The sequence below is a fragment of the Chiroxiphia lanceolata genome, chromosome 15 (genome assembly GCF_009829145.1).
Source record: "Chiroxiphia lanceolata isolate bChiLan1 chromosome 15, bChiLan1.pri, whole genome shotgun sequence".
Classification (NCBI taxonomy): domain Eukaryota; kingdom Metazoa; phylum Chordata; class Aves; order Passeriformes; family Pipridae; genus Chiroxiphia; species Chiroxiphia lanceolata.
This window is the reverse complement of record NC_045651.1, coordinates 4,887,165-4,910,600: the sequence shown is the minus strand read 5'-3', so window position 1 is coordinate 4,910,600 and position 23,436 is coordinate 4,887,165. Positions and strand designations below refer to the sequence as shown.

At 44.9% G+C, this 23,436-nt stretch overlaps 1 protein-coding gene across 1 annotated transcript in view; it reads right to left on the bottom strand.

Annotated features, from left to right (window-relative positions):
* Window positions 1–23,436, bottom strand: part of SLIT3 (slit guidance ligand 3) — a 481,232-nt gene that overhangs the window by 20,379 nt on the left and 437,417 nt on the right. The window contains 4 exon segments of the mRNA XM_032702926.1: window positions 2,708–2,838; window positions 4,394–4,634; window positions 11,283–11,420; window positions 16,400–16,493. Of these exon segments, the coding sequence (XP_032558817.1) occupies window positions 2,708–2,838; window positions 4,394–4,634; window positions 11,283–11,420; window positions 16,400–16,493 (604 nt within the window).

Below are 23,436 nucleotides of genomic sequence, written 5' to 3'. Positions count from 1 at the left end.
CCTACAGGATATTATCTGTATTAGCCAAGTATTTTGCTAATTTTACTGTTCTTAAGTACCATTAATAAATCTTATCATGGAGACTCTGATGAGGAATTACAGATCCTGTGGCTTGCCAATGACTTCCCACATCCCATCCTGGGAGTACCTGAAAAGGCCAACAAAACATCTCAGTTACAGCCCAGGACCTGGTCAGATTTCCTGCAGCTGTAGCTGGCACAGCTCCCACCAGGCAGTGTTTTAGGGCCTCCTCCTCTTCTGGCAGACTCTTCTGAGATAAAACAAGAGCCAAAGTCCTGCTCATCCAGTCCAAGAAGTGGACTGCTTTGGAGGAGAGCAGCACGTAATATTGCCCATGAAAATTAATCTGATAGTCTTTCAACAGAGCTTCTCAAAGCAAACGGTCCACTTTTGCTGAGATTGAAATTTAGATGAGGCATCTAAACAGCAAGAAGGAAGCAATGGAGAAGGAAAACTATTTCATCAGTGGTGAGGCTGAGACTTGAATGTTACAGGTTCTCCCAGCAACCTTGTTTTTAATGAAAAATCAGAATTGTAGAAGTTGCAGAAAAGAGTTGCTTCAGGCTGAGATAAAATGCATCACACTGAATCCCCTATTCACTTTATCAAAATGCAGGTTAGGGGACAATGCAATTAAAAGTACAGATAAACTCATGGGAACCAGTACAAGGTATAAATGGACTTTCATTTCCCTGGAGAAAGCCTCTAAAACATTCAGAAGGTATTAGTGACACCACTTAGAAATGATGGCCAATGCCTGAATAAGGGAAATAATTGACAATTGTCCAAACTGCTAAAGGAAATGGGGGATTTTCCATTATTTGGTGTTTTCCTGTCAAAACTCTTGTGCCAAACTGGAAGTTGTGTCTTAGCCAAACAGAGCTCACACCTTAGCTAAAAGTCAAACAGGATATACAGGGAGGTCAAACCAGATCCACTCATGCCTTCTACCCTTAAATCCTAGGATTGTAAGGAGAGAAGCAGATTTCCCCCTCCTTCTTCAGCCCTTAAGAAAAACAAGTCTTTTAATCTATTTAGAGGCCCTTTCTGACATTCTTTAGCTGCAGTTTTTCTCAATCAACCTAATCTTTTCCCATCAAGCTCCATGCTAATCCCATTTTGCTCCACTCCTTAAACTAATAAAAGATTAGAGTGACATTTCGGAAAGGGCATCGTATTAAGCAGCTTCTTTCCCATCTCAACAGATCACTGCAGTGCAGAATGCAGTGAACAGGCCATTAATCTTATGGTAATGAGGTGTCAGTGTGAATGGAGACCTCCTCCTTGATCCCTGCGAAGGGCGAGGGAATAACGAGGACTCTGGCGCTCGCCATCCCTGGCAGCTTTGCCAGGAGGCAGCGGGTCCATGAAGTGTTGTTGTGATGGTGGCAGCAGGTCTTGTCACCACACTGCTCTGCCATGACAACAGTGAGCAAACATCCCCACTGACCCCCTGCCACCCCTGTGCTGCCCACACGTAAAGAGCTTTCGCTGTGCTCTAATTAGCGGCGTAAAACTGTTTAACTACTCCAGCTTTGCTTGAACATGAAATCAATTAGGATCAGCAGCCACACACAGAGGTGCTTTTCACACCTATCCATCCAGCTGGTGGAAATCACGAGCAAACTACTCCCTTCATTCCAAGCCAGTGCTCTTCCTGGTGACATGCCTGCATTGGTATTATCCAATTTGCTTTCATATAGGAAGAGTTTTTGCATTTTCTTAAACAAGCCACTGTTCCCCCTAAAGAAGGTGGCTCAAGTTTTACCAAGTGCTGAGAAAACTTTCTGGAAAGAGCAGAAGGCCTCTCCTGGCTGGTGATATGTGGTGGCATCCATCCTGTCCCTTGCTCTAATAGGATGCTCTTCCTGCAGGATGAGTGAGGTGGGCTGGGAATTCCAATGCCATGAGTCTGTGCTGAACCCAAAACACACCATGTGCTCAAGGCTGCATTTGTACCCAGAATAAACTGGAGCAACAGGGATTAAAAATAATGAGCAGGGAGTTAACCTGTGGAGAGGGTTGCTGAAGGAACCATGGATGACCAGAGCAGCACAACTCTCTTTACTCCAGAAACACCTCTGTGCATGGATTTCTCTTGTACATTTGCTTTTCTATCTTGTGACTCATGAATGAAACCTGTGGGTTTGGTATCCTCAGAAGCCAAGTGTCTGAAGGTCAAATTACCCTACAACTTACCTTTGCAATTCGTGCTTTTTCATGGTTTGTATAGTCACTACTGATACAGGCAAGAATTCCTCTAACAATATTCACCCTAGAGAGGAATTCAGCCCTTCTCCTCCTATATGACAGTCTAACCCTGCAGTTGCACAGTCACTGTTCTGTGTTAGTACAGTAAATTAACACTAGATATCAACAAAGAAACTGATTAATTGGAACTATTTCAAGGACAAAATTCACCAGAAACCGAATCTTTACAAAAAATAGATTTTTCTGTAATTACAGTAGGACACAGTATCACTGGTATTGCCAATAAATGTCAATTTTCAACCATGCAGCCTCTAGCTAAGTCTTTATTCTAACTTTCTTGTCTAATTACATGCATAAAAGATATAGCTTAAAGTAAAATAAAAGGTTCTTCTCCCATGCACATTTCTTAGAAAAATCTTGCCTCTTCTCCACCTATTTTGGAAATCAACTGTCTTGGCAAAGCTCAGCTATTTACCTGTATACTGTGGTAGGTGGGGAATTCAGTGTGTCATAGATGAGCCTCACGTGTCCTTGGTACAACTCCAGAGCCAAAGGATCATTGTCACCTTTGTATAATAAGATGCCATTGTCCTTGTCCGTGGCTACCTGTGAAACATTAATAACCAGGTGAGGTCGCTTGGGAATGATTAAAACAGAAATAAGCCTACATTAAAAAAAAATCAAACCAAAATCATATGTGCAATTCAAGTATAATTTAATAACTCGAGTACAGGTGCGACAACGAGAGCCAGAGCCAGGAGGTGCTGAGCTGCTCCCTGGCTTGCTGTGGACATGAGGAAGGAAAGAAGGACAGCACGTATTTCTTGAGTTTTCTTTATAAGTTTTTTTTTTTTTATAACGGCTGTTAAATGCAAAAACTAAACAGCAAATTTAAAAATCTGTTTGGATTCATACATATATTTAAATACTATCCTTTTACCCCTAGAAGCTTTTATTTTTCTTGTGAACTTTTTAATACAATTTCCTCTATCTGTTTTTAATAATCAATGTTGTATTCTAATTTTAATTCACTAGTAATTAATTACTGGATGCAAGAATAATATCCAGCCTGGGAAACAAGAAGTGAGAATGTCATCTGCATGTGCTTTCTGTAAGAATCAGTTTTATTCTTGAAGCTACAGCTGATGTAATGTGCTTTGTTCAGATTTCCAGCTTTTAAGTAGACCTACAGTATTTGGAGCCTTTCGGGAGCCATATTTTAGAGTGTCTGTATTTTAGAATCTCTTTCGTAATATTAAATAATAAAGGGTTTTCAAGAAAAGCTGGAGTTTCAAATACACATGAATCAGCTTCATTTTCATATGAACAGCATACTCAAGCTATTAAAGAAAAGATAAATATTACTTACTGAATTTTGTCATTAGAACAAACTTTACAGGAACCACCCTTTAAAAATCTATTCCTAATGTGGAAATTTGGTCCTCTTTCCCACGTGTTGACATTGCTATTTTAATTATAACCATCTTTTTATTAGAAAACATACAAAACTAGAAATTATTCCCTCACTTACTTTGAAATTTAAGGGGGAAAAAAATCAGTTTAATGCTTACTAGATTGTGACTGCAATTTCAAATCACTTAAATATCATAGTGGGGTAAGTATCCAAGATACTTTTGATCCACAACCACAACGATGACAGTAGTGCCCTGGCACCTTTGATATTTGTTTTCAACTGCCTTCTGAACTTAAACATCAACCCAAATTTAGGTGTAACGACAGGCCTGTAACAAAACCCCATCGACTGAATGTGCACAGCAAAAGAGTAAACAAAATATTATCTGGAGAGGCCATTTAGAGCAGCCTCTTTTATTGAGTGTCCTAACATTCAACACTAATTTCCACAGGATGAAGCACAAAGCTGTGAATCAGTAAGAAGACGGGGAGGATTCCTGAATCATCCGTGGTTGCACTGCCAGTCTGGGAATAAGAGGGTGGCAAGATTCTGGAGGCAGGATGTGTGCCCACAAAGGTGCACCAGTGCCTCAGTTGCTCCTTCCCATTTCAATAATTTTAGAGCAGACAAGGGGGGGCTCACAAGTTGACTCTTGACTTTTTCAGCATCTTGGCCGACAGCCCGTGGTTGCAAAACACGGCGGGTGTTACTGCTTAGAGGAGCACTGGGCTGCTCTGCCTGACACACCTGGAGGGAGATGTTTGCCTGAGGGCGGATTTTGGCTGATGGCAGCTCCACGTACGAGTCCTTCCCCACGAAGTTGACCGTGATGAGCTTCTCACACCTCTGGCCCGCGAAGCCGGCGAGGCAGCGGCACACGGGCTCGTGGTGGGCGATGATGCACTGGGCCCCGTTCTGGCACTCGTAGTTGTCACAGGGGCTCGTCTGCAGCAGGACCATGGGCGGAGGGGTTTCACAGAAAAGTCCACTGTAGAAGTAAAGGAAAGAAGAAGCCACCCTCGGTTATCACCATTTTTTCAGGGAAGGAAGCGTTTTCAGATGCTGCCATCACATTGCTACTGAGGTTCAGCTACCGTGTGCCTGCTGTGCTGTGTAAAAGCTTTACAGCTTAATGCTGTCAGAAATCCCTGTGCTGGCCCTGAACGAGCCAGTTCAGATACTGAAAGCAATCTATACTGCCCTTTGCACTGGTTATTTAGCTCTGCAAGGTACCACAGCCTGTCTGAAATAGCTTCCACCCACGCAGCGCCCTGCAGAGGTTCCCAGCAATATCTATGAGCCATTTAAACCCAAACCTGAGATTTCCTCATCTTTGGCTCTGTGATCTGAGTCTATTCTGCTGTTGTAAGTGGCAAGCACCTCTGTTTTGAGTGGGTTTTACAGCCCCCTCACTTTGTTTACTGTATATTAGAGGGTATCACCAACAGCTGGACAACTGCTAAAGGCACCAGCAGCAGTGCACTGCCACCACACTATCTGCTGGGCAGCTCCCCTGAACTGATAGTTTCTAACACCAGCAGGATCGTTAACTTTATGTTAGCTGAGCTTGTGATTGGCAATGTCCTGGATCAGGCAAAGGCAAAGGAAAGGAAGCTCTCCCCCAGTCATAGGCAGCTGAAAACCAAATGCCAGATCTGAGATCTGGAGGAAGGTGCTGTGCTTCAGACTTGACTGTGTGAGAGGCTGAGCAAAGCCCGTGTGTAGGAAGCTCTGACCTCCCAGGCTGGGGCCAGGAGACGGAGGATCAGTGATGGCTCAGGTCCCGGGCTGCCCTCCTGGCTCAGCTGCTGCACATTCCACAGGGCAGTGGCTCAGCCACAGAGGGGCACTGACACTGTGTAAGGGCAGGGGAGAGGGAGAAAGAGCAGAAAGCTGCAGTCTTCTTTCACACTGAAGTCATGTGTGAGACCAAACAGCAAAAAGTAAATGACAAATCTCCGCCCGGTACCTCCAGTTGGCCTGTGCAATCGATGGGTATGCAGAGGGGCTGGGGCAGGGCTGCACATGGCAGGGCCCTGCAATACCCCAAATCCCTCATTACAGCCACTGCACAAACCCAGCAAACCCTTTTCGTACTGATGAGAGCACACAGACTCTTTGCATCAAGTCCTGTGACTGCCTGACAACATGTAGGCGGAAAAACGATGACAAGCTGGTGGGTAGGGAACACGCTGTGGGGAACACCATGGGGCAGGACAGCTGTGGGGAATGCTGTGGGGATGGACAGCTGTGGGCAATTCCATGGAGACAGCTGCAGGGAACACCATGGGGCAGGACAGCTGTGGGCAATTCCATGGAGATAGCTGCAGGGAACACCGTGGGGATGGATAGCTGTGGTGAGGGCTGTAAGCAAGGGCTCTCACACCATCTCTCTGTGTTGCACAGCATTCACCAGCATAGGGCAGATGGTTTTCCAGGAGAGGATTGTGGCACACCCATTCACGCAGTGAATAAACCATGAGCCCAGTCCTGGATTCCCACTTGTCCCACGACCAGCACTTTGTGGAGTAATAGCACTCTTACAAAAACAAAGCACAAAAATGCCAGAACCCTCACTCCTCTCCAGCAAGGCAGGTGAGACATGGAAGCTCAGGGAATTTCTAGGCAACGTTCCTAGATACAATTAGAATGGAAACCCAAGCCATGGCCCTTCAGTAAATAGCACTGCTACAAGACATGCAAGAACAGCAAATAAACCAGCCACGACATACTCCAGACCAAGCTTGCTCAGCCAGAACCTGCTGCCTCTGTAACAGCAGGGAATGCAGAGGATTGTTAAATTTTGCACAGAGCACCATGGCTCTATCTTTAGTCCTCTTTGGAGTGAGAGCACAAAACATTTCCCTCTCTGGTCTGCCTCTACGAAACATGAGAGAGAAATACACAACAAAATATAGATGGGATAAATCCTGAACTGCATTAGAGGCAGTGGAGCTGCTCTGCTTTTCTGTCATGTCCGACAGCAGAGACCTAGGGTCTCATTTTTATGAAAGGCAGTCTTGAAGAACACCTTGAAAGGTGCAAACATTTGGGATTTGGACTTGGGAGAAGGCCAGAAAAGCTCTCCTTTCCCCACAGCCACTATAGAGCATGGAATACCCTACCACCATCCTAACCTTGTCCAAATCTGTATGTTGGCCTTGTACATGGTGATGTGGGTAAGGCAAAAAAAAAAGTCTGTTCCATGGGAATATGCACAAGGGGGGTGAAACCCACTGCTGGCCTGAAGCAGAGTGCTGTGCTGGTGTCTGGCTGCTGCCCTGGGAGCACAGGCTGTAGGGACCATCCCATTCCAGCCTTGCCATCACTCAGGCTTGGCATCACTCATGTATACAAACACACAGAGGTTTCCTTCTCATCCAGAACCACCTCTGGGTACCTTCAAGATACACTGCATTTCAACAGTTTTCTCACTGTATTGCCCTAAATTTCCCTTATCCACCACAAGGACAAGTGATCTTTTACAGCCCATCCCACTCCCACCTCACTGCTCAGAGGGGCAGGAAGCTTTGAGGGGAAGGTGTTTAAGATTTACTTTTTATTTCTAATTACCTTACTCTAACTTAATTGTCAGTAGTTTCCCCAAGTCTGGTCTGTTTTGCCCGTGATGGTAACTGGTGAGTGATCTCTCCCTGCCCTTATCTCACCCCACAGCCTTTCATTATATTTTCTCTCCCCTTTGGTGAGCACAGACAGGGTGAACCCAGCACACTGGGAAACGCTTGTCTTTGCTCAGTCTGATGTGTTTCTCAAAGTAAATTTGTTCTTGGGAACACGTGTTTGTGGACACACCTAAACTATGAATTACTTATAGATTCAGGGACGTTCTCTTCTGAGGTAAGATCATTTGCTGCAGCTCCTTGGCAGATGCCCACAGGCCCCCCCATTCCTGCAGGGTGAGCACAGCACCTCGAGGGCACAGCACCACTCAACAAGAGATGGCTTGGATTCCCCTTTCCAAGAAAACAAGAGAATATTTAAAAAAAAAAGAAAAAAAAAAGGAACAATCTCATGAGAAGATAGATACACAGAAAGCAATTCTTGCCAGTTTAAGGTAGTTACTGTGGCATTTCCTACCATCACAGCAGTCGGACCCACCAGAGCTGGTGAGCTGGGGACACACCAGTGCCATGTCCCCACTGCCAGCCAGGCATGGAAGGGACTGTCTGACCAGAGCACATTCCTATTCACAGCCTGGTTTCATTAGGTATGTAATCTCCCTCTCCAGGGCTAGGATCTGTGGCTGGAAAACACATCAGGAGAGCCAGCAAAGGGATCAGACCAGGCTCAGCCCCACAGGTGGCTGTCACCTGGCCTGGGCTCAGCTGGAATTGCTTCCCAGAGGTGCCTAGCAGAACAGAGCACTGCTAACCCAGCCCCTGAGCTTGGTTCTGCCTAATGCCCATTGTTCTGTTTTGTCTTCAGCAGCAAGGGGAAAACAGAAGGAAAATTCAGTGTATAAAATTCTAATTTCACAGAAGTTAAAAATAATAATAATAAAAAAATCCACGCGACCCACAACAGCCTCCGCTAACAGAAAGCAAATGTTGGAAGAAGCCAGTGTGTCTGTGCTTGGTGCTGCTCTGAAAGATTCCCTGAAGCTCCTGGTATGGCTCCTGCACAATCTTCCTTGCTTTGAAACCCCTTCAGTCAGTGGCTTTACCAGTGCTTCTGTCCTGATACTGGCATCTAGAAATGACAGTAGCAACAGTGTCTGTCAAGCCCTTTTCTTTTTCAGTTTTGAAATATTTTTAAAAGGGCATATTTAGAAATAATTAATGTGACTTATTTTCTCACCAGTGGAATGTGGAGCACAGCCTGACATGGCCAAGTCCATTCTGCCTGGTACAATCTCCTTTATTTAAATAATCACTGCTGAGTTTCTCGCAGCAATCTGTCCCAGTGGAGAACTCAGAAGCATCTGCACCGTGGAGGAGCAGTGCTTCCATCAGGCTCTGCAGCTTAATGTGTGCTTCCCTACCAGAGCAGCATTTACCAGGCAACACTACTGTGAGGCTGATTGCTGGAGGGAAGCTTTGAGAACTTGGGTTTTATCCAGCAGGGCTCACAAATTCTCTAAAATGTTTTCATCTGCAGGGGGTAAACGAATGCTATTTTGGGAAGAAAACACCGAAAACTCTGCAGGATGAAAGTATGTTATGAAGTTGCAAGAGGTTGCTGAGTGCTAAGGAAAGGTGCTGTGAGGAGCACAAGTACATCTGACCAGTGAATTGGAAATGGTAAGATGGGAAAGCAAGCGTGTGCATGTTGGCACTATTGCTTTTTGGGGCTGTCATCAGAGAGGTGTCACTCACTGTGGGTGAGGCCCTACCTACATTGTTAAAAGTCACCCAAGTGCCATTTGTTCAGCCCTGTGAGGGTGTAAGTTTTAACATCCTTATTAATGTGTGGCTCCAAGTGGCTTTGACATACAGTGTAGTGACAACCATAAAATTGTTATAGGTCTGTGCATTTATTACAACAGCATAAGCTCTGGATAATTGGGAGGGCACTCTGCAAGCTCACTGCTGGGAAATGATTCCTGATACTTAGCCAAAAAAACTTCATTAATCATCATCTTAGGTCTTCTAGTTACCTTTGTCAGACCACTCTTTACGTTCTCTCCTTTTCATCAACACTTGCAGCCTTCAAACACTTGCAGTTATCTCCTTGCCACACATCCCCGTGCCCGAGGCAGCTCTGAGAAAGGGGAGTCTGTAACCCTGAACATCAGAAGGCTGAACTCTGTCAATCACCATATTTGCAATTGTAATCTTAACAGGGAAAAAACCCAAACCTCAGAACCCCCTTCAGAGCAGCAGGCCTTTAAACTACAAAAGGCTGGAATCATGGGAAGAATAATGAGATCATATTTTGTCAGCAGAATTTTAATCCTGAAATCAAACAAGATCAGGGGCTATTCTGCATGGAGAACACGCAGGCTCCAGCTTGCTCTGTGCCTTGGCAGAGGGAACATGGTAGGGCTTTTTCTCCCAGAAGACCCTTGTCTCCCTTGCATCTTGCACAGGAAATTTAGGGAGGTGGCATGGACTAGTGGAAAAAAAATAAAGCAAAGAGGAGAACTCAAGTTAATCCTGGCTGTGCTGTTGACAGGCAGCAGGATTACTTTGCTTGCCCACATAGCCTTGGGCTATGAAGTACTGTCTAAGCTGGCAGCTGAGTTTTGGAGTTTTGTACAGAAAGATGTTTCTTCTACTTAGAGGACTTTTAGTGGAATGAAACCCCATCATTTGAGCAATGCTGGGCTGTTCTTGTTCTGCTCTGGAAGCCCATGGGGTGAGACCAGTCAAGCTGGGGCACTGCTTAAATTGCCAGTAGAGCTGCTTGGTACACGGCAAGGGACCCCTGCTGCTCCACCCAGCGGTGTCACAACTCAAAACATCTCTGCCAAACACTGTGACTCTGCTTTCCTGGAAAAACCCCCTCACATTCATCACTGCCTAGTACTGACAGGCCCTAAAAATCAGGGGACATGCAGCAGAAGCCTCCCAGTCACTTCCATCTGATGACAGGCGCAAGTTACCCTTGACTCCAGACATGGCTTTGCAATCCCATTTCTCAACTCTAACAATTAGATAACACTGAGGATTTACAATCCCACTGTGGGACAGTCACATGTTAGCCTTACCAGTCACCAATCTGCAAGATCCCCAAATGGACTGAAGCAGAGAGTGAAACATGGAGAAAAGGGTATGAATTTGAAATTCAGAGGATATCTGATACCCTGTAAATAACAAGCCTGATTCAGCGAAACCATGGGCTGACATCATGCTATATATCAATGCCTATTCAGGGAAGGGTGCCTGCTATGGAACAAAAATGTGTGTTGAGAGGGGAAAAAACCCCCAAACCAGCAAGGATGAAAGCAAGAAGAATGAAAACAGTTGCAGATACAAAGAAGAGAAAATGATTTATAAGTGTTCACGCAATTTCTGCTTTGTCAAGACTGATCTTTTCAGGTATTCCTTCTTTGTCTTGTGTGTATTTCAAACACAGACAAGGTTTAGCTGGAAGGAAGCCAGTATCCAGCCTCAGGCAATGATTAGTGAATCCATTTGGAGGAGCACACTTATCTTTGACAGACAGAGAGATTTCCAGGAGTCCGATATATTGGCAGCTGTCAGAACGAGAGACTGGAAATTTACAGCCCAAATCACACTGAGCTCCTCCACCAAGAGGCACCGAGACACTGTCACAGAATCTTCAGACTCACACCTTCTTGCAGCCAGGTCTGAGGGTTCATACGTGCAATTTTACTCTTCTTTACTCGCTCTGCACACGCTGGCTTTATCTCCCTATAATTCATGGGAGTGTATTACCTCGTGTGCTGAGTGTGTTACCAGGGAAGGCTGGGGCAGGCAGACTAACACAGCACTGGCTCAAGGGGCAAATTGCTGCTTTCCAAGCCAGGATTGCAGCCCCCTGGACCCAGTTAAGACCTCCTTCAGGTACAGGCACCGAGCCACCCATTCACGTGGCAATGCCAGATCAATGCTGTAACTGGAGGCTGATTAGCCCTGAGCATGAAAGCACTTAAAGAAAGTGTCCCCGACACTCCACCGGCCATTCCAGGGAGGAGCTGCCTCCCTCTTACCTGAAGCCCTGGGGACAGACACAGGTGTAGCCATTGACAGCATCCACACACACGGCCCCGTGACGACACTTGTGGCCCACGCAGTCGTCATCATCGATCTCGCAGTGCTTGCCGCTGTAACCCGGCAAGCACTCGCATCTGAAAGGCAAGAAGGTCGCCGTTAATGGCTTGTTTCGGCCATCACAACAACAGCACGCACAGGCAGCCCAGAGCCAATCTGGTTCGAGGTGGGGAGGTGTTAGCAATTATTCCTGGCAGCATCAAGCAGAACTCCTGCCATCAGAAACGCTCAGGTCCCTCCTGGCTGGCTGCACTCGAGGTTCTGCAATCTGCTGAAATTCGAGCTGAGCAAAGCAACACCCTACTACTGCTTTTCCTCAGCCAAGGCTGTGGAGAAGGGTGATCACACAGCTGTCTCCCAATTCTGCTAAAGATGACAACATCTTCCCTAACCTCGCAGACCCGAAGGGCAATATTCTGCCAGGGCAGTGGCTCTGGTGCCCCAGACTGTGATTCTGCTGGTGCCGAGTGTCTGAGGTTGGCCCTGTGCAGCTCCACGGAGCTCAGGAAGGTCCTGCCTTCCAAATGGAAGCAATCTGCAAACAGGCCATAAAATTCAGCAAATTTAAAGGAAAAGACCATTGGTTGTGAGACCACCACTTGTTTGCCATTCAATTGCAAGGCAAAATGCTGCTGCAACTACGGAAAGTTGTCTTTGCAGCCTGTCCTTTCCCGTGGTGACACTCAGGCAAAGCCTGTACCTGCTGCTGTGGGGGAACACCGTTCACAGGAGCATCACCATGGGATGTACCCAAGCCTGCAGACATTGCCTTTTGGTTTTATTTTATGCAATTCTCAAGTTTGCTGTACGAAGGCTGCATCAGCACTTCTATTTATAAGTCTTGCAGAAGTTTATAACCCGACAATAGAAAATGCCTCCCAAAGTCCCTGACTTGGATCAGATCTTTTGGGATTGCTGAGCAGCCCTTTTTTTTGAATCTATACTGCAGACAATGTTTAGTCATGAACACTCTTTAGTCCATAAAACACGTTTTACTCCTCTCAGTTGGATGTTGTTGCACATCTGGAAAACAAAAGGCAAACCAGTTCAACCAAGACAAGGGAAGAACTACAGTTAATTCAGCAATAAAAGAGAGGTCTGTGCTCTTGCTAGAGCCTCATGGTTGGACTCAGAGTGCCTGCCACCGAGAGCTGGAAGAGGAGAGACATTATAAAGTTGAGGGAGGCAGCACCAAGAGCAAAACTACTGCTCCATCAATCTATTCCTCCTCCTCCTCCCTGCCAGCAGCCTGGTGGGGTAAGTGCAGGAGGAAGCACCTTGTGCAAAACTTCTTCAGAAGAACTGGACACATGGGAGCGATGAGGATAAATATTTCCACTTTGCAGGCAGCAGTCATTGTGCTGACTCTGGTTCCCAGTGATAGTGTGTGGCTCCTGGCCACTCCCCAGCTCACCAGGGCAAGGCAGTGAGGTGGGTGGCACTTGCCAGAGTGCAGCAGCGTGTCCTGCGTGTGCCAATGGCCACGGAGCAGCTGCCACAGCATCAGGGCTACAGCAGCCACTGTGACCTTCAGTCTCCACTTCAAAATGTGGCTCGTGACTGGCTAAAACAGGGGAGCAAAGCCTGTGGATCTGTGGCTGTTGGGTGGATAAGCTTGGGCAGATCCACACACTTCTTGTCTCCACCCTCCCTGCAGGAGAGGCCCCACCACAACCCTCCACAGCCACAGGAGGGTTGATGTCCCAGCTCTGCACACCTGAACTGCTTTTTTTACACCCTGCTGGCTCAGGGAATACTGTGATTAACATAATGGAGATGACAAAACAGAACAAAAAGCAAAAGGTGTTCCTTCCCCAAACCCTAAGAAGTGGGCAGCATTTTCTGGCAGCATTGCAGTCACACCTGCAAGGAAATAATGTCAATCAAAGGACTTTGTGAGGAGAATTGGCAGCATTTAATCCTGTTGCTTTTTATTGATCCCTGCAGTCCTAATATAAAGTGATGTAATAATGAACGATGTGCAGTTCCTTATACAGGGCTGCCATGCATCAATTTTATGATGTGTATTGGCTATCTCAGTAATGACAGAACCACCACTTTTCTCTGCAGGGCTGCATTAAATCAGCATTTTAAGCTGTCAGGTAATAATTCCAAGCTTTAGAATAATAAACTATATTTATACCATGCTCCAACATCAATACAGTGAATGGAAAAACATGCTCCTTTTCTGAAGTTTTTTTTTTTGGAAGTAATTTCATTGTGTTAAATGGTATTTTTTGGTTGATTTTTGTTTTGTTTTGTTTTCTGGCATACAGAAAGCTACTCTTCTTCTATAGTAACAGCACAATAAAGTTGTGGAGGCTGGAAGGGAGAAAAGCCACCTGCAATTTTAGCTCAGAAAGCAAAGAGCTCTGTGCAGCCAAAGAGACACTGAAATAGTCCAGTTTGCTTCCAAACTTGGCTTTTCCTTTAGAAACATGGAATTCCTTTTGGGTCAGTCTCCTCTGAGCTCTTGGTGTGTCACATCTAGGTTGAAGCTACCACAAAATTCCTGCCTGGAGTGTAGCAGGGGAGAAATTCAGCCCCATGAGTTCCTCACCCAGAGTCTTCCCAGAAAACCAAGGTCTCCCCCCACCAGGGAATGATGGCATGGTAGCTCCATCCTTATCCCACACACTGCCAGCAAGGGACTAGGTGTCAATCAGTAAAAGTCTGATGCAGTAAAGAACGTGGCAAAGAAACCTTCATGTTCAAATCCTGGTAAGAGAGTAATTTATGTGATTAGATCAGTTATCTCATTTCCCAGTGACCATCTGACACCACTACCATTGAAATCTTGTTTTCCGTTACAGCTTTGTGGTGATGGCAACATTCCCAGTATCAGAGAGAACCTAAAAACACGTCCAGTGGTATTGAAAATGTTGGCATTTGCATCTGCACTCAATGCCTGTTGCCTTAAAGCCCTGAATCATGGCTTCTATTGCAGGGCCAGGATGGAATTTCCCTTCCCAGATCAATAAATAACTTGGCTTCCTATTTTTTTCCTGTCTTTGTCATCTTTTCTTCCCTCTGCAGAGTTGTGGACTGACTAGAGCTGAGGGCAGGACAGACAGACCGTCCTTGCTGCCATGATATCCCTCACTGGTGTGTCCTACTCAGATGCCCAGGGCACAAACAGCTCAGGAACAAGCCTGAATCCTGCCATTAATATTCCCTGCCTCTGGAAGCAGACAGAGGTACCTGAGCTTGACTCCTTCTGCCTGCAGCATTATCCTGCACCATGACACCCTAAATGGATGGAACACCAGGCTGCCCAAGGGATCAGCTACAGCACAGGAGCAGAGGCTGCTGATTTCAGTGAGCCCCAGCAGCACACACACCTCACTGCAAAACTGCTGAGGGCTCTCAGCCCATTTCTGACTGGTTTGGTGCCACTAAAGCATGAAAGAAATAGCAATACTTGCACAACTCTACATTCAAGGCTGGGCAGGCTCCTTCACCTCTCAATTTTGGCTGCTAGAAAGTAAAATGGGAGAGGAGCAGTAAAGATATCAGGGATTTTTCTGTAGCATTCTACAAATAGTGGAAGGAATAACATGACAAACAGTATGGAAAAATATAATTTTTCTAAATTTAGAAAAAACAAATATAGTTTTTTCTACATTATTTCTATACAGTTTTGCTATATTTAGAAAAATAATTATAAGTAGTTATTTAGGCTCCCCTCAAGGGTTAATGGCCTCACTGTGAGGAACACTTTTCTAGCAAGCACGTGAAAAAAAGTGTCTTATTTTCTCCAGTTATTTGGGTGGCAGGTATGGAAATGCTTGCAGCAAGAGTAAAACCATTCAGGGCTACAGCTGTCTCCATCCCTTCCTTCATCTCATAACGTGAGATGCAGCTACTGGATTAACCAAGTGCTGGATTAACTAGGAATGAAACCTGCAAAGAACATCAGGGACTATTTGTGTACCAGCACACAGCTCCTTATCCTGTACATAATTTCAGGAACCATCCTCATCATTTAATAGCTTCATCTTTCTCAAGATTTGGAAACATTTCTATCTGGAGGCTTTTCACCCAAAAGAAAGGCTGGACTGTCCAGCTGCCCACCATCTCTAAAATTTTGGTTCATTTCCTTTTAGCTCTCCTGAAATGTCCTGTGTATCAGTTTACACTGTTCTGACAATCTGGTGGCTTCACAGGACACAATCTGACCCCAACTGTGAGTTACCAGGAAGACCAAAGAGTGCTACCACCCCTCTCCTGGGACATACTGGGTGTACTCCACAAAATCCCGGGAGGCAGCACCCAGGACTGAATGATGGCTGGGAGAACAGCCTTAGGGGAAGGTGCAGAATGCAGCTCACACTGCACTGCACTCTCCTGGATTTATCTCTCCTTTGTACTTTGATTCAAAGATCTTTTCCTGACAAGCTTTCCACAGATCTTGACTTTTCAATTGGCTGTCTCCATTTGCTAAATTGCTCTGAAATTCCCTCTTCACACAAGGGATGAACACTGCTACTATGCACCTCTCAAAACTCCCCAACTCTCCAGATGTTCTACTGCCATTTAAAACACAAGCCTTTATTTTGCCCCTGTGAAACAGGCAGGTCATTCCCAAAAGGCAAACACAAACACAGACTTCACCAAATCCCAGATGAGCCAAGCAAGGCCAGTGGAAAAGGTGAGTCCTGAGTGAGAGCCATCCAGCTCTGGATCTGTTAAGGCTCCTGTTATGCTGCTTGAATTTCTAAATGCACTAAGGAGCACATAAGGAAACTGTCCTTGTTTTCTGATGCAGGTTAAGATACTCTGCAGTGACTGTTCTATAAATTCTCCTTTTCAGGCTCTCTTCCAGAATAATTTCTCTGCTCTGAGGGTACATCCACTATTTTCAAGTAAATCACAGAAAGCTAGAAAAGTATGTATGTATTCATTAAAGATAAAATGTGACATGGACTGGAGCATATATAGTCTTGCATTATTTGTGTTAAATTTGATTATTTTTGCCCCCAACTCATTGCCAGTTCAACCCCAGCCAAGCCAATGGGTGGATTTTCCCAGTGTGCAGAGACCAACACACGCTCACCTGGTTCCTTTGTCAAGGGGAACACATTTGGACTCATGTTGGCAGGGGTTTAGGTCAGGAACACAGTGGTTGATCACCTCATCACACAGTTCACCTGAGGAAAAAAGAAAAGCAATAAAGCTGTAACACAACTTGGACAGCCCTGAACACCCAAGGTATCCAGGGATGGCCAATCTCCCTCAGTGGAGACAGCTCAGTAGTTCATCAGGAAGTGACAAAACAACTTGTTGAGACTTCATTAAATTGGGCTCCTCTGACCTACAGTGACCACAGTGTTTCTATCACATGGGTTTGAAAGGCTGGTATAAAAAGTGCTGACATGTAAACTCCACTTGGAGACAGACAAGGGATCAAATGGGCAGTTCCTGACCCAGAACCTCTTATTTCAAAGTAAGAAAGTGACACAAAAGTGAAGTTGCTCATTAGACCGTAACATTTTCACACGGACACATATTTTAGCCATAGTTAATACTCTGCCAAAGGAGTCAATTGGACATCATTCTGCAGAAGAAAAACAACCCACAAAGTCTCCCCCCCGAACCTCTGTGACTCTCCATAATAGGAACCAGCTTTAGGGCTGCATGCAATTATAAAACATTCACTATTTATAAGAGAAGTACTAGCTCTATTGTGCTCACAGGAGATGATGTCTTTTCAGAAAAAAAAAAATCCATCACATGTAAGCTCAGCTCAGCTGTTTCTAGGTATGGTGTGTAACATGCCATGAATCTCCCTGGATTTGTATAAATTTTAATAATTAATAGTTGCAGAATGTTCAAACCCAGATAGTTTATTTAAATACAATCCTTCTCTGAGTCCTAAATTATTAGGTCACACTTCAGTACCCCAGGATTTGAGATCCAGCCAAAGACCACAGAAATCTTTGCCTTCCCCAGAATCCAACCTACCCCACACCTCCCAAAGCCTTGCAGGAAAAGCAAAGGTCAGGTAGCCTCAACATGGAAACCCTCAAAAGCTACAGTCCCAAAGTCCCCTGTGCAGCTCTATCAGAAGAGCACATCTGCAGGGTTTCAGGGTTACACATATTTTCTGTGCCTATACACAGCACATACCATCACATAAGCAAACAGGCCATGTGGATAGTGTGGGAAAAAGGATAACGTGGGAGGCACTGGAGGGCTGGCAATGTTCTGAGGTGTTTCCACGGAGCTGCAGCTCCACCTGCCTTGGAAGAAACTCAAAAACCCTTACATTTCTCTACACTCCAGTGGCTACAGAGAAACACTTGAAAACACAAGCCAAGCAAACCACAAAGGTCAGCATTCAGATGGAAAATGCAAATCAGAACCATTCATCTCTTACCAGTTTTGTGATCTGGCAGGGGTGTCTGAGAGCACAATTTCGAGGATGACTCTGGTGCTGATAGGTATGGTTTAAGTTGTTAACTCCCCCAGCTGCTAATGCTCAGTCAGGTTATTTCTCCCACATGTCCAGCCTCCCTACAGTACAAGCTACATCTCTCTTGATAAAACTCTTCATAAATGAGACAGTGGAGCAAGAATACAAGCCATGAGAGGGGGCACCACCAGCACAAACCCTGTATTCATGTGCCACACACCCCCTCATGACTCACTAGTGGGCTGGGTTTGGCAATACTGGAGAGGTCTGACATGGCAACCTGCAGTTTATTGTTCACAGTATCAGTTATAAGACACCCAGTTCCATCTGGAGCCAAGGAAACCCAGGAAGTCACCACTGTGAAATACTACCAAGTCTTCTTACAACCCTGGATAAATCCTGGGCAAATGTAACGAAGGTATCCAGCTCAGGAAAGGGGAAACGCCAGTTAAACTGAACACTGCAGATCCATGGGAACCAGGGAGACAGATCATTCACTGGCCTTGAGGTTTGCCACTGTACTTTATTGCTCCTCAAAAGCAACTGGAGATGTTCAAGTCTTGCCACAATAAAGCCCTCTGTCACTGGGGACAGCTATTAACACTCTGAGGTGGCAGAACTGGAGACAGGTCTGTTTAATGCAACCCCCAGATCCACAGGCCACCAACCCTCCCAAATACTAACAAGCAAAGGGACTCCCTTGGACCTGAAAAACAGCAGGTCAGACCTTGCTCTGATGCTTGGAACAACTTCCAGTTTGTCATCTCAGAATTCCCCATGTCCCTTGGGTGCTACAAATCTTATGTGAGAATAAACATGAAAAAAACCCTAATTGCCTGACATTAAAAGGACTCAATAAGCTAAAGCTGGAAATATTTTTGGAAGACCATTTAATACTTGAGTACAGCATGGATGGATGCCTTCAACTATGCTCTCACTAAAAATGGTCAACACATACTTTTGAAGTTTCTTTTTTTGTTTTGCTTTGTTTTGAGGAAAAGGAAACAGGCTTTAAAAAATATGAACAGTTTCAAAACTCTCAAAGGAAATCATAATTCTTCTTAAAGTATTCTTCTGAACAGTCTTGACAAGTGCTTAGAGATCCAGTAAAAATCTCCCCAAATGTCAAATATTATGACTCACTGTGTCATTCTGAAGACACCACTATCAAAATGTAGGAGAATTCTAGGCTAGGTACCAAACACAGCATCCAAAAAAATGATATTTTTCATGCAAAACTTGGAACATTTAAGGATCCTTCCTGTTATTTTTCCCATCTATCACTCATTAGGGAGTTCACTTGGGAACGCCTTGCAACTAGAGCAGCCTCATCTCAGGAAGAGAATACTTCTGGGTCATTATTTCAGGCCCCACCAGTGTCCAGTAGACACTGCAGAAAGCATGCCAGGGAAATAAAACACTCTCTGAAAATAAAAAAACCCAAGGCACCAGCTACACAAAGTCTTTCTCTCCCATATTTTATTCACTCAGAAAATATCTGGGTCAAAAAAATCTGCCCTCAGACCTGAGAGTGCAACATTCATTGGTTGCTTTAATGTCAGTATCAGAGGAAAAATCTGATCCTCTGTTTTTTTGGAGTGACACAGAGCTGCTTCTCTGTGCAGCCATGAAAAGTCCAGTCCAAGTTTCTCAATGGATAGTTATGTGAACCCAAAGACAAACTGGACATTCATCCTAGGCCAGCTCCTAGCAGCACTGATTGTCTTCGTGGAAGATATTTGATCGTGCTAAAACAAGAGAAAACTTCAGTGTAACGCTTTCCCAAACGTAGAAAACAATCCAACCTCCCCATTTTCCCCTCTCCCACACGTTCTCAAATCAGAACTCCACTTTGGGTACGCACAGGTTTCTGAAGTGCTTGTATAAAATGGACTGGGAAACCACAGCTATATTTCTTTTTTAATCAGTGAAGCAGTTTTCAATCCTAAATAATGAAGGAAGCACTCTGATCTACCATAAAAAAAAATAAAAATTGCAATTTTCAGACTGGAACCAAGGTATACTGAAAGGTGGAACAGTAACAGGTGGATCTGCCATTGCTGCTGACTCATGAATTACCAAAAAAAAGGAAAAAAAAATAAATCTCCAAACAATAACAAAGGTATTCTGCCCTTTTGAAACTACCTCCTTGTCCCCTTCACCAGCACTGATTGTTGTCTTAAGAAACCGCAACAAAACTTGGGGTTTTTTTTGCCTCATGCAACATTTTCCTGGTCTTATTTTTCAGCAAAACCCTGAATTTCACGGGGCTTTCCGCAGGGCTCAGTGCTTCTGAAGAGCTGCCAAGAAACAAGCTTAGGCTTTTCTGTAGCCTTCCCCACGTCTCAGAACGAAGCCAAAACAACAACAGAGCAATAAAGAGGACTTTTACACACAGTTTAATAATCATCTTTCTTTTTTCCGTTCTGTGCTGTCATGAGAGCTATTTATTTCATGCCCCATTAGGCTTTTAAAGCCAGGATCCAAGTTACACTATTTCTCCTTAATCAGTAAAAGAGAAACTGGATGCAGTAAAAGTATTTACTTATTTATCTGTAAGTAGAACTGCAGTTCTGAAAAGACAATTCAGAGCACCAATTTGCAACCAACGAGTTCAATGATTTTTCTTTTGTTCCATAAGTCACTTGGGTGATACTTTGTTCTGTCATTCAGAGCATTCAAGAAATAATTGATGAAGCAACACAGAAAATATTCCTGTCCTTAACGCTAAGGAAGTTTTAGCAGGGCCTGGAAGATGAACAGCAAAAATGCTGTCAAGAATTTCACAATATTATTTGAGAAAAGGAACGTGCTTGCAGTGAGGAAAGGATGGGGAAAGCCTGGCCTGTGTCCACAGAGAAAATATTTCCAGGCTGGGCAGGGTGAGCACTTAAATAGTGTGTTGCAATGTTCTGAACTTTGCCAGGTAAGTCAGAATGGAACTCTTGTCTTTACTGCTAATAAAAATTCATGTGCTGTTTTTCTCCTAAGAGATTGCTCACTTTATATCTAATAACTTGTACCGGAAGAAATACCTTCCTTATTTTGTTTTCCCCTGTTCTCTTTTCAGTCATTTAAAGAGAAGCCAGCGCCAACTGGAAATTTCAGAACACTGAACCCAAAAATGGTTGGGTGGAACAGATATAGGATGTTCCTCCAACAGTGTAATTCAGTAAGGAATGTTGTTGATGTTTGATAAAACCGATTTGAGGCTCATCTTAGAAAATTAAAAAAAAGATGAATTTTTTTTTACTTCCAGGCTGTTTGAACTTGCAATGAAGAGATGAGAAACTCTGTGAAAATCCTTCAATAGCAAATGCTGCCATGTTAGATATCAAAATATCAAGGAAATTACCTGGAATGCACTGTAGCAGAATTCTTTCTGCAGGATTACTGAAGTTTGCTCTTGCTTGATGAACACTGCCCACAATACTTAGTATTTAAGTATTAATTATTAAATATTAATTAATTATTAAATAATATTTACTTTGTGCTTTTTATCCTGCGTTAATTCTTAAAATCTCCAGAGTTTTCACTTACCAGGTGAAAGTGGTAACTTCCCACCTGTTGAGTGGGAACCTGAAGTTAGATTCCACATCGAGATTCCCACAGTGGCTTGTTTTTCAGAATCAAGGAGCAATTATCCCAAATCTTGAGGTTTAATGAAAGGATAATGGATAAAACAAGATCTGGGCATGGAAATAATGATCCTTTCACTATTTCAGAATCCTGAAGAAGGAACGTGTTCTAGTTCTGTGCACTGCCAAAGTATGAAAAACCATATTCAACATCCCAAATGCCACACAATGCAGTCTGTGAGACAGTAACTGAACCAGACAATGTCCAGGTGCATTATCCCTCAGAACCACTGTGCCTGGAACAGATCCTGATCTTGCTGGACTACCTAAATTTTTGAGCTGTATTTCTTTACATGGATGCCTTCCCATTTGTCTGGGATCTGTTAGGGATTGATTCAGTTATTCACACAGTCTAGTGCAGTCACACCTGAGCTGTCACACGTTAGCTGAGATGTCCTTCCAGAGCTGGCAGAGAGGACACTGGACACACTGTAGGTTCATATAGTCTGAACATGGGGATGGGGAATGGTGGTTGTGGTCTGTTCAAAACACTTTGTCTCTGCCACTCCTTCCTCCCCACGCTGTTCCCCTGCTCTGGCATGGGCTAAATCCCATGGGACACAGTCCTTCATGACCTTCTCCAACGTGGGTCCTTCCCTCAGGCTGCAGTTCTTCAAGAACTGCTCCACCGTGGGTCCCTTCTGTGGGATACAGTTTTTCAGGAGCAGACTGAAGGGACACAGTTCCTGCCAGAAAACCTGCTCCTGCCTGGGCTCCTCCTCTCCGTGGGCTGCAGCTCCTGCCAGGAGCCTGCTTCAGGAAGGACATTGAGGGGCTGGAGCAGGTCCAGAGAAGAGCAATGAGGCTGGGGAAGGGACTGGAGCACAAGTGCTGTGAGGAGAGGCTGAGGGAGCTGGGGCTGTTCAGCCTGGAGAAGAGGAGGCTCAGGGGAGACCTCATCACACTCTACAACTCCCTGACAGGAGGGGGGAGCCAGGTGGGGGTTGGTCTCTTCTCTCAGGCAACTATCAGCAAGGCAAGAGGGCTCGGTCTTCAGCTGTGGCAGGGGAGGGTTAGGTTGGAGATTAGGAGGAAATACTTTCCAGAGAGGGTGATCAGCCATTGGAATGGGCTGCCCAGGGAAGTGGTGGATTCTCTGTCCCTGCTGGTTTTCAAGATGAGACTGGATGTGGCATCAGTGCCTTGATCTAGTAACCACAGCGGGCTTGGATCAAGGGTTGGACTTGATGATCTCAGAGGTCCCTTCCAACCCAGCTGATCCTATGATTCTATGGGTTCTCCCTGGGCTGCAGGGGCACAGCCTGCCTCGCTGTGGTCTTCATGGGAGCCTTCCCTCCTCTTTGTCACTGGCCTTGGTGTTTGCATGCTTGCTTCTCTCACGTTTTTTCATCAGCATTGTTGATGGGCTCAGCTTTGGGCAGTGGCAGGTCTGAGAAGGGAGCAGCTCCTGATCTCTTCTCACAGAAGCCACCCCTACAAGCCCCTTCCTCCCCTGCCACCAAAACCTTGCCAAGTGAACCCAACATGGTCCTTGAACCAAAGGAGGTCTCTGCAGAGCACTTCATATGCAGAAAGATTTGCTTCTTTCCCACTGTGCTTCTTCACAGACTGGATTTAATGAACTGTACATCCCATTTGAGGATGATTTCATCCCACCCATCCTTTAGGACAGCAGTAGCTGACATTCCATTTTCTTATAGATACACTGTTTCCTGACGAACAAAGAGAAATTCTCTGGTATATCTTATTCCACAACCATGACACTTTACATTTTACAGATGGGAATTTGACCAGAGGAAATCCTGGAGCTGGAGCACTCCAACATAACAGGACACCCATACTGAGGCTGAAGACAGGCTGCAGCTCTGCCAGTTACTGTGCTATTTCCTCCTTTAGTCCCAGTAGATGAGATAAGAGACTCCAATCTGATAGCAATGACATGTGGTTCTCTTCTAAAAAAACAGGGTTGGAAATGGGCTTAGGCTCTTGAACAAAGCCAAAACCTTCCAACTCTTCCAGCACTTCTCATTCCTAGTTACACAACTGGGGAATGTGGGTGCCTTTTTATGTTCTGCACAG